Genomic DNA, 11,928 nt, shown 5'->3' with positions numbered 1-11,928 from the left:
TTATATATAAAAGTTATACATTTAATGAATTACTTATTAATTAGTCCTGTGCATAAAAAAAGCTAGGTGATATGGGCAATTATTTATTTATTTATTTATTTCAATAACAAGTATGGCAACTGTACCAATATTCAACGGAGGTTCGAAAAAATATTACAATCGAATAGGATAAAAACTTACATGGATAACCATATTCCTACCCCTACACCGTATATAATAAAGTTTTAATTTTTTATTATTAATTTCTCTCACCTCATATTAATCAATTTTGATAAAAAATATTTATTATGTAAATATTTATTAACCAATTTCATAATTTTTTTAATATGTAAAAATATTTATAAAAAAAAAATATTTTTTAATATTATTTTTTATTATGTAAATATTTATTAACCAATTTCATAATTTTTTTAACCAACTTTATAACTTGTAAATTATTTTTAATGTCTGGACGTTCATTAACCAACTTCGTTACTTCATTAACCAATTTTTTACATTTAATTAACCAACTTTTTTCACTATTTTAAGTCACTGTTCACGCGTACTGTTCATGTACTGTTCACATATTGTTCATGTATTGTTCAAAATACTGTTCATAAAAATATTATTTTATTTTTAAAATACACTGTTCACCGTATAAATACGATGAACAGTATATACGATGTAAGTATTTGGTGTAGGAAGTGGTGTAGGAATAGCATTGCTGTTTTAATTATAGATATAGTTTGGCTATAGGAATTTTTTTAAGTTGCAGATTAGTTGTCAATGGAGACCAATTGGATTTCTATTTACTTTTTTTTTAGTTGGAATAATTAGAGCTCATATGTATTCTAAATGTTGTCAGTTGGGATCAATAGAATAACCAGTGAATTCTAAAAAATTAATTATTAATAAAAGAGACAGGCCAATATTAATAAATATAATAGAGTACATTTTAATAACATTAATAATTGGTCAATTGAGACTAGAAAATAAAAATATCACTTGAGAATATTTTGTATCATTACATAATACTATATATATATATATATATATATATATATATATATATATATATATATATATATATATATATATATATATATATATATATATATATATATATATATATATATATATATATATATATATATATATATATATATATATATATATATATATATATATATATTTGAGTGGATAAGAAAGAAAGGAAAACGATAAAGTATCATGAAGAAGAAAAGGAAAGGAAAACGTGGGAAAGAGAAAGAAGAGGAAGGAAGGAAGAAGAAGAGAAAAGTCATGGAAACATTCATCATCATTATCTCATATTCTTCATCATCTTCACCATCTTCTTGATTCAAGGTGAGTTCCTAGTGTCGCAACCTGAAAAAGGAGATGCGAAAAAACAACCGGCGAGAAAGAAAATGACAGAAGAGTCGCCACCGTGCGTTATTCATCCCAAAGGAGGGAAAGGAAAAGCTCGAAGTAAACCTGGAAAAATGAAAGGAAAAGACAAGGTCTCGCAACCAAATCTTGGGTTCGGGATTCGATTATGCGAAGGGAAGGTATTAGCACCCCTACGCATCCGTAGTACTCTACGGGATCCACTTTTGTTGTTCTTGTCTAAAGGGTGTGTGTATATCTAATGTACTATTTACTAAAAGAGGGGTTAAAAGAAAATGACTCGCACGGATGTCGCATCCACTGCATACGTATCTCATCTGAATATGAGAATCAGAGTCTTCGTAGCTCGGCTGACCTATGGGTTAAAGAGGAGTGTGCTCGCTAAGACATCGCGTCTTATGCCTACGTATCTCATCTGGAATGAGAATCAGAGCAAGTCGTAGTTCGGCTAACTACGGGTTAAGGGTTGTGTTTTGGGCGAACAACTTTACTACGCAATCTACCGGATGCTCGACCTTCGGAGACTTACTCGCCTGTAGTAGAAGGAGTAAACATGTTCTTAGGAGAAGAAAAATCAATAAGTTGTTTGGGTTTTAGGGATGCTCATGCAAAAAGGCAAGCCTAGACGAAGGAACCACGCTACCTTAATTGTCATGCAAACGGGAGGTTATACGAAACCTAGCAATCCTATGGGGGAACAATCAACCATACAAAACAAACATGCATAAAGTAAACAAGCCATCCAGGGGGCTCAAACATATGGGTAGGGCTTTAGTCAAGAGGGGTCATATCAACCTCGACAAACAAGCCATGGAAGGATAATCAAACAGGGCTCTTCACCACTGACATTGAACGTCAGGGTGAGCAGATCAGAAGGGTAATGAGGATAAGACATCATAGCTCTTAACCCTGGACCGGGTGAGCTCATGACAAGGCGTGGGGGTTCAGAAAGATGGAACCCTCTCCACTGACCGACCGGACAAAAGATCTTGGGCTTTTGTTCTGAAGCATCGACACGTAGTGTGATCTTAAAGAACGACGCGCTGAATAACGGGGGATTGACTACTAATCCCTTTTATCCGCCAATTGCCTCTGCATGGAGGTCTTTGGGCACAAAAGTAAACAAACAAAAGAAAATATTGCCTCCTATTGAGGTCTTCCAGCTAAGAAAACGGTAAAATGCATGAAAAAATAAAGGGATCAGGAGATCTACCGCACGGATAAAGATCTGAAGCAACAGCAATTAAGGAAATAAGAAACCCGGAGATCCCTCAAGCTAGCACCATCAAAGAAAGCAGGTCAATATAGGTAATCGGAATAAACCTCCAAATGGTATCCCACAAATAAAGTGGAACACCAAGCAAGCTATCCCTGCAAGAGTATGTGAGCCTGATCGGTCACCATTTCCATTGAATTCCCACCGTTAATCCGACATATTTTCATCACTTTGGTAAGATTTATGTTTGTTTATAGTTGCTTCAGAGTCATTTATCATGTTTTGTTGGTTTGGTATCGCATTGCATTTGATTACAAGTTTATGTCAAAAAGATCTCTTTTACGCTTCGTTTGGTAGTGTTATTGTTACAGGCCATTGCACAGGTTTAAAAGCATTAATAATGAAGTTATGAATACTCAGAAAGGCAAAAATATGAAGAGACAGCAGGTCAACACGGGCACCCGTGTGCTACAACACTGCCCGTGTTGTTGGTCAGGCAAAGCAAAATGGGAGAAGAAAAACAGAGATCAACACGGGCACCCGTGTGGTGACACACGGCCGTGTTGTTTAAAACAGTGCATTAACACGGGCACCCGTGTGTAGGAACACGGCCCGTGTTGATGCCTTTGTAGCTTGCTTTAAAAATCACAACTTTTGAAGAGCAACACGGGCACCCGTGTGTATACACACTGCCCGTGTGAATCAACACGGGCACCCGTGTGTGTACACACTGCCCGTGTTGATGAGCGCGGCTGAGAAATTTCACTTTTTGTTGTGTGGATCTGCCTTGTTCATTAAGGGTAGTTTGGACTTTTTGCTGGGAAAAATCCATTGGAGGCTATTAGAAGACTTTGGAGAGATAGAGAAAACATTTTTGGACGTACGAAAGAAAACACGACATTGAGAAGATAGCTACTACGGAGGATTCGAAGACGGCGAGATTCAAGGGTTCCGACCATTGAAGATCAAAATCTCCTAGTTCTTTGTAATGTCTAATTTTCATACTATGATTTCTTTTAATATTATGAGAGGCTAAACCCCCCAATGCTAGGGGGTGGTCCTGATTTGATCTGATGTCATGAATTCTCACTATTGATTTCCTTATTACTCTGTTACTTATTTCAATTCAATTATGTGATGTTATTATGCTTTTGTATCGGACAAATACAAATTGATCTATGACTATCAATAACAGAACTGTGATTGTTAGGGTTTTCACACAATTGGGTTTATAATTGCATCACCTAGGACTAGGAACTTTTATAAATCACCGTAAACCTTGATATTGTTTATGATTAAAACCTATGATTGATTGAATGGACATTTGAGCAAGAATTGGTGGTTTAATAGTTTCTTCCTTAAGGACTTAAGGAAGAACATTCTGAGGTTAGGTAATTGAATGTTTCATATGTATTAAGGAAATCTTGACTGAATTCATAACTGGTTAAATCAACCACTCACCCTAGCATGTTTTAACTTAATCAATTACATTTTTACTGTCTTTTGTGTTTATTGCTGAAATTCCTAAAACAACCAAACCATTATATTTTTGTTCTGATAGAACCAAAGTTAAATAAGTATTTCCTACGTGTCGTACCTCGAAAAAAATGGGGATACGACTTCAAAGCGAAGCGCGATCGCACGCTCGCAATGATGGACTGAACAAAGTCGCCACCGAACTTTATTTATTCCTAAAAAGGAAAGGGGAAATATCGATAAAACCCAAGACAAAATGACAATGATTATTGGTCGTCGCAACCAAATCAGGGTTCGGGAGTCGATAACGCAAGGGGAAGGTCAATACAATTAAGGAAATAAGAAACCCGGAGATCCCTCAAGCTAGCACCATCAAAGAAAGCAGGTCAATACAGGTAATCGGAATAAACCTCCAAATGGTATCCCACAAATAAAGTGGAACACCAAGCAAGCTATCCCTGCAAGAGTATGTGAGCCCTCACAAAAAACTCAACAAACAGGTTAGAGTGACAAGATGGGGTGCAATCAAGAGTTGCCCCAAATCAAAAATGTAACCACATGAATTATGCCATTAAAATTCACAAAAAGCTCACAAAAAGCAACCAAGGGTAGGAGACCTAAACCTCTTGTCAAACAAATGCATTAAAAGGGTATCAAAAATTTCAGGTTGAAAGTATAAAGTAGTGGAAATAGGGCATACCTGATTGGGGAGGATCGATTGAAATCGAATGGCACCGTTGGGTTTGCAAAGCGCTCTTAGGGTTTATATGAGAGGGAATTGGTTCTTTGCAGATGAGTTCCCTTCAGTCTCTGGAGGTTGCTCTGAACTCTGTTAGCTCTTCTCTCACTATCTTTTTCCCAGGGTTTTTTTGGGAGATGGAAGTCTAGAATTTATAACCTGATTTTTGTGACTTTGTGGGCTCAAAAGAGAGAGTCCAAGTCCAAGATTTTTCTGTTATATTTTATTTATTTATTTATTTATTTATTTATCTATTTATTTATTTATTTATTTATTTCGTTTTTTCGTTTTTTTTTTCTTTCAAAACGCGTGGGCTTCGCCTAGCGAAGGAATTGCTCGCCTAGCGAGCATGACAGTTCAGTTCGCCTAGCGAACCATGCTGCTCGCCTAGCGAGCATGACAACTCAGGAACAGATTTTTGCTCCTTCAAGATTAGCGTTTTGAATGATGAATAGATCCCATTTGAACCTGTTGGAAGTAACTCAAGTCTTTCCCTTGTGTTGACTGATCACCTGGATAGGACCCACAAAGTGTCTCGGATGATGTTCAAGCTTCTTGGATCTGATCCTGACTGACATGATGAAATGCAATATGAAATACTAAATGACCTAAAAATAAATGCATGAATGAGGAGGGCAAATTTTGGGGTGTTACAGCTTCCCCTATTCAATCGTCAGCTAACCCGAGCAGGGTGAAAGCGAACAGCTTATCAGACAAACAGGGTGAGCTGTGATTGAATACCAAAGACAGGCCGAAAATTTGCGCTCTGAGAACACCACAAAATGCTGAAATACACCGCGCTGTTTATTTTTTGTCTGATCCTCTGGCTGAATCTGAATCTGGAGTTTCGATCCTCTGGCTGAATCTATACTCAATTTTAGTCCTCTGGTTGGATATTAGTTTTGATCCTCGGGCTGGATACGATTTTGATCCTCGGGCTGGATACGATTTTGATCCTCGGGCTGGATACGATTTTGATCCTCGGGCTAGATCTTCTTTGTTGTGATTCTCTGGCTGAATCTATCCTCTTTGATTCTCTGACTGAATCTATTTTCGGTCTTCGGGCTAGACCTGACTTCGATCTTCTGGCTAGATCTTCTTCGATCTTTTGGCTAGATCTTCTTCGTTTCGATTCTCTGGCTGACTTTACTCTCGGTCTTCGGGCTAGACCTGACTTCGATCTTCTGGCTAGATCTACTTCGATCTTCTGGCTAGATCTACTTCGTTTCGATTCTCTGGCTGAATCTATTCTCGGTCTTCGGGCTAGACCTGACTTTGATCTTCTGGCTAGATCTGGATTGTTTTGATGATAAAATCCCATCATCAGGATCTCGCATCTGAGGCATGCGCTGGTTGACCCTCTTTCGAAATCTACACCCAATCTTCATGTTAGATATGCAGCTTCGAGGATATTCCGCTTTCTGGGCTTCGTACATATTCTTCAGGCTAGAACATGTTGTAATGACTCTTCAAATATACCCTTTTTTAAATCGCGATCCGCGGGCTGGATCCTCTTGTAGGTTGATTTTCTGTTGAACTGTCAATCTACTCCTCTAGCTGGCTTGCTGGGGAATAACGCTTGTAGGCGATTCTCTGGCTGAATCTTCAAATTGAACCTCAGGCTGGCTCATTGGAAAACGATTCTCAAGTTGAATCTTCAAAATGACCCTCATGCTGGATCACACACACTTGATCCTCTGGCTGAATCTCATGACTTTGGTTGTAAAGCAATTCTTCGGTCTGCTTTGAAGAACCTGTTTATCAGCTTATGTGTATGCTTGATATGCATGCAAATGCAAATGTTATGCATGGTGTAAAAAGAAATCTGCTTGGGAAAGCAAGCTCCGGTAGGGAACGGATCACTGTATCAATCCTTGAATGCGCTGTGGGGAACGATCCGTCTGTCGGGACCGGGGAGCCACCGAAAATAAATCGACTTTTTTCTGGAAAGTTGACCTTGCTGGGGAAGTATCAACTATGGAAACTTTGTTTGGCGAGGCTCTGTAAGGAGAGTCTGTGGGGAAAGCACTTCCTGGGGAAATGTCGTAGGAATCGACCTTTGCTGGGGATATGAACTTGCTAATCGTCCTCGGGCGGAGGATCAAAACAAATCTGTTAAAAATAAATCTGCTGGGGAATGAGATGAACACTGGGGACACCACCCTCTTGTTTGTTGGGTATGCAACTACTCCGCTGTTGCTGGGGATACAAGGTGCAACTCTACTAGGGGGACATGCTCTATTGAGGAGAGACTTTGTCAACCGCTTAGGGATGAGGATTCATGACTTGGCATCCGGTTCCTGTGACCTGCAAACACACGCGTATGTCCCGGGGGAATTACTCGGTTTGAATTCACCGTCCGGGATTAAGCACATTCAAAGCAATTTTAAATGTTTTCCTGTGCAAATCATCTGCAAAAGCCACCATTATATTCAGATGCAATATGTTTCATCAAGAATTCAGACATCTTTTGCAAACAAACTGATAAATGAAAAATAAAGAGGCTTTTTAACTGAATTATTCGACTTTTATTGGTTGAAAAATTTGTGCCCAGAATAGGCGACTTTTGATTTTTATTAGAGAAAATGACTTGACGTTGAATCAGGCGTTTGGTGAAAGTTTGAAAGAAAAGGAATAGAATAGGAGGGAGAAATGAATTGATTTGTTTATTGAGAAAATACTCGACGTTGGATCGAGTCATTATTTTTGTATTTTTTTAGAAATGGTTGATTTTATTCTTGTGTTAGTATCTAACTAAACAGTCAAACAAATAAAGAAATAAAACAGTACAAAATTATTACACATCGGGGGAGTGGGGTACATTTTGTCAAATGGGGATTCAAAACCATGAAATAATTAAATCGGGCCCAAATAACAAATAATGCAAAGTATGAGTGTAAGTGCAAGAGAACCGGCTCATTGTAAGAAAGCCCAAGAGTAAGCTATGTGAGGTTGATGGCGATGCTTAAAAGCAATCGACTTACAAGGGTATGAAAATGGGATCGACATTGAATCGAGAAAAATGTGATTTTAATAGTTTAAAATGGTTTTGAATGGATGATGAAATTAAAAGAAAACAAATATGTGTTATTAAATGATAATGAAACTATGAGTATAGGAGAAATTATAATAAAACATAAACATAAAAAAAATGAATGCTAAAAGAAATAAAATGCTACATATAGGTATCGATCCCACTCCACTAAAGACCTAGAAACTACCCTCTCTCCACTAGACCATTTATGATTAGTCATCATTTTAATGCTAATTTAGACATTAAACCAGAATAGATTAAAAATTAGAATTAAAATAAAAACTAATATAAAAAGCAGTCTGTTGGACTACCAAAACAAAAAAACAAAAAAATGAAATCAAACCCAGCCGCCTGGCTGTTGGGTTCTAGAGGCTGATTGATTAGGAATACCAAAGTACTATACTAATACACTACTAAATGAAAACATTATTAAATGAAAACCTGGGAAGTTTAAACATAGAAAAACTAATGGTTTCAATGTTGTTCTACTAACAAATAAAAAGGAATAAATAAAAGGAAACCAAAAAAAGAAAATGAAAAGCATTGTAATCACAAACCCAAGAGAGTCATCGTCCTCAATCTCTCTCAATCTCACTCTCAACGAACCTCACATTTCTCTCACCAAAACCCTCTTTCAATCGCGTCTCTCTTTCCTATCAACTCTCGACCTCGCGCCTCCCTTTCTCAACCTAAACACAAAAAAACATGATTTCCAGAAGAGAAATGAATAGGACGGCTCACCTCCGGTGGTGACGGTAAGCTTAATCCTCTTCTCTCTGCTAGGTTCTTCCCGCCGTCAACAAAATCAAGCTTTGCTTCCGAAAGGTTAGGTTTTCGTTTGGCCGATTTTAGGGTTTCTTCCGTTTGTGGTCGCCTCCAAGGTTTTTCGTCCCCTCTCACTAATTTCTTTCTCTATATTTATGTTTCACAAATTTTAGGGTTTTCAGTTTGGTATGGTGGATCCAAGAAGTATCTCTGCAAACCACTTTTGATGTGCTCAGAATCGGATTGGTCTCTTTGATGTTTGGATTTCGGAACGGTAATCTGAACTCAAGCTTTCTCCCTCTGTTTTGTCTTAATGCCAATTCGGGAATTTTCTTGAAATTTAACTGCCTTGCTGTTTTGCTTTTACTGCAGTGAATTCGGAGTATTGGTTTGATGATGCAGGCTGGAATGTGCTATCCTCACATGGCTTGTGTAGCTCCGGATCCTCTTCTGTTTCTACCCAGGCTGAAGGTTATATGGTTGATTCCTCTTCATTTCTCAACCTTCCTTGTAATAAACCACAATTGTATCCTGGAAACCGGTATGAGATAGATTTGAGATCTGCAGAAGCAGCACGAAGCTGAGGTAGCTACTCCGAAAGCTCGATAAATGGGTAGACAAGATAAACTTTCCCACCATCTTTCAACTCATCCATCATCATCTTGTAGGCCTCCTCGAATCCTTTGTCATTTCCTTCAATGGTGTATGTTTGAACAGGAATTCTTCTGTTAAATCTTCCTCTTTGAATCACACCAAAGTGATGTTGCTCATCCATCACAGCAATACGTAAGGCTGAGGATTCCATATTTTCTGCTATCAAACTGTGGGTTCCAATGGCCATTGAAATTTCTCCAGTCTGGATACCCTTACGAATCACCCGCGATTGTTTTAGTGGGGTTGAACCAGTGAGTAAAGCAACAGTCGGCTTGAACTCGGCCTCTCCCAAGTTTTCAAGCAAGGTAAGCAAGTGTTCATAATGCTGGATTATAAGCAACTCAGTTGGAACCATGAAAGCAGCCTGATAGCCAGAACCAATAACCTCCATGCATGCAAAAAAAGCAACAATAGTTTTCCCACATCCAACATCACCCTGCAGTAGCCGATTCATTGGAACTGGCCTCTTACTCAGAAGCTTAAATCCCAAATAATTTCTGAAACAACTTACAGTTGACCAGGAGTAAGAGTGTAGGTACTCGGCTTCTTCACCACACGTTTCCACTCGTCAAATGTCTGGTTCACATACATTTGTTATTCAAAATGATTCTGTACACGCGAAGGTAAGAAATGGCTTTCACTTTCTATAGACTGACTGTTGTATTGTTTGGTTGAGTTAATTTGTCTTCAGTTTGTGACAGTATCCGATCCCTTGTTTGGTGGTTTAACAGGTGCCCACATCAAAGCATCACTCCCATGGGATTCTTCAATTTCTGAATATTTTTGCTCTGAATACTGGTTTGGGTCTCTGTTCCACTTGTTTTCGTGGATAGCTATATTGGTTTCAGAAAACCAGCAATTGAGAATCCTGTGAAGACAAACAAAATCCCAAGGCAGATCCCTGAGCAGGCCTGGTACATGAACCTAACCTTCTCCGCTTTGATTGGAGGAATACTTCCATTTGGAGCTGTTTTCATTGAACTTTTCTTTATCCTTACCTCAATCTGGTTGAATCAGTTCTACTACATCTTTGGGTTCCTCTTTTTGGTCTTCATCATCCTTGTTGTCACTTGCGCTGAAATAACCATTGTGCTCTGCTACTTCCAGTTGTGCAGTGAGGATTACTTGTGGTGGTGGCGTTCATACCTTACTTCTGGCTCATCTGCGCTATACCTCTTTCTTTATGCAACATTCTACTTCTTCACCAAGCTTGAAATCACAAAGTTGGTGTCTGCAATATTTTACTTTGGATACATGCTTATAGCTTCTTATGCGTTTTTTGTGGTAACCGGTACTATTGGATTCTATGCATGCTTTTGGTTCACAAGGCTCATCTACTCTTCAGTCAAAATTGACTAGTTATAGCAGTCAATGGTTTGTGTTAAATCTTCTATAGTTATTTTAGAGGATGAAGCAAGTTTGTGTAAGGATTTCAAAATTCAAGTCCTGTCATGATCACGTGTAACCTATTATATACAATTTTGAATTATGATGATTTCCATTCTTTTGTTTCAAAAAAAAAAACCACAAAACCAATTAAAATCGAATCAATCTATAATTTGTTAAAATTACTTTGATGTCAACTCTAACATTCATTTGGAAATTAAAATCAATTAGAGTTTGAATCATTAGTAAAACACAATTAAGATTAACTTGAAATTTGGAATTAGATTTACTTTGAAATTAAATTAAAATTGAAAATTAAAAAAGTCAAATAACTAAAATCTATTTTATAATCACAAAGCACCATGATCAAAAGCTAGATAATAACCAAAGTTTATCACAAAATATGGATTTGGGAATGAATGTATGCAAATGAACTTTAGGCCAAGTGCCAAATAAAATGAAAAAAAATAGAAACAATTCAGGATCCAAATCGGGGTATGACAATTGCCCCTATTTAAGCGTCTTCAACTAGAGAGTATGAAGCAGGACACTCTTCATATGATCATAGTGGGAGATGGTTAAATACTAAGGAGACCCAATTTTTGATCCTGAATCCCTATGACATGATGTGATATGATATGATATGCATGGATGCATGATATGCATGGATGCATGATATGATATGCATGGATGCATGATTCTTTTTTGTAATTTTTATCTGCTAAGGATATGGTGGACCCTTGACAGGAGATGCTACTAGACAGACCAAGCTGTGGGGAATGCTGATGGTCCACAGGAAGACAGACAAATGGTAAGAAACAACTTGCTGGGGAAACAGTCCTGCTGGAGAATCAGACACACACTGGGGAGTAATCGAAGTGAAAGTTGATAAACAACATTCAAAGTACAAGAGATTTCGGTAGTAAGTTCACATATGACTTACTAGACCCGAATAAGAAAGAAAATGTCACAACAGGTTCAGATATGACCTGACAATACTGGAATAAAACACAACAACAGGTTCATATATGACCTGACAATGCTGGGGAATATCAAGAAGTTCTGACAGCAGGTTCATATATGACCTAACAAACTCAGAAAAAACAAGAAGAGTGTATCAACTGGTTCATATATGACCTGGTAATATTGGAATGACAGTTCAAAAACAGGTTCATATATGACCTGAATAGTATTGAACAAACAGAGAAAGACTCTTCAGAACAGGTTCATATATGACCTGACACTGGAATAAAGCTCAACAACAGGTTCATA

The 11,928-nt window shown here is 37.7% G+C and overlaps 1 protein-coding gene across 1 annotated transcript; it reads left to right on the top strand.

Annotated features, from left to right (window-relative positions):
- Nucleotides 1–10,062: 10,062 nt before the first annotated feature.
- LOC127100430 (transmembrane 9 superfamily member 8) lies at nt 10,063–10,765 on the top strand (the record flags this gene model as incomplete). Its single annotated transcript, XM_051037594.1, has 1 exon — nt 10,063–10,765. A coding segment is annotated over one exon (567 nt), but the record flags the coding sequence as incomplete, so codon positions are not given.
- Between the last annotated feature and the right edge of the window lie 1,163 nt (nt 10,766–11,928).

This window comes from Lathyrus oleraceus, chromosome 1 (assembly GCF_024323335.1).
Source record: "Lathyrus oleraceus cultivar Zhongwan6 chromosome 1, CAAS_Psat_ZW6_1.0, whole genome shotgun sequence".
Classification (NCBI taxonomy): domain Eukaryota; kingdom Viridiplantae; phylum Streptophyta; class Magnoliopsida; order Fabales; family Fabaceae; genus Lathyrus; species Lathyrus oleraceus.
This window is presented reverse-complemented; position numbering and strand designations above follow the sequence as displayed.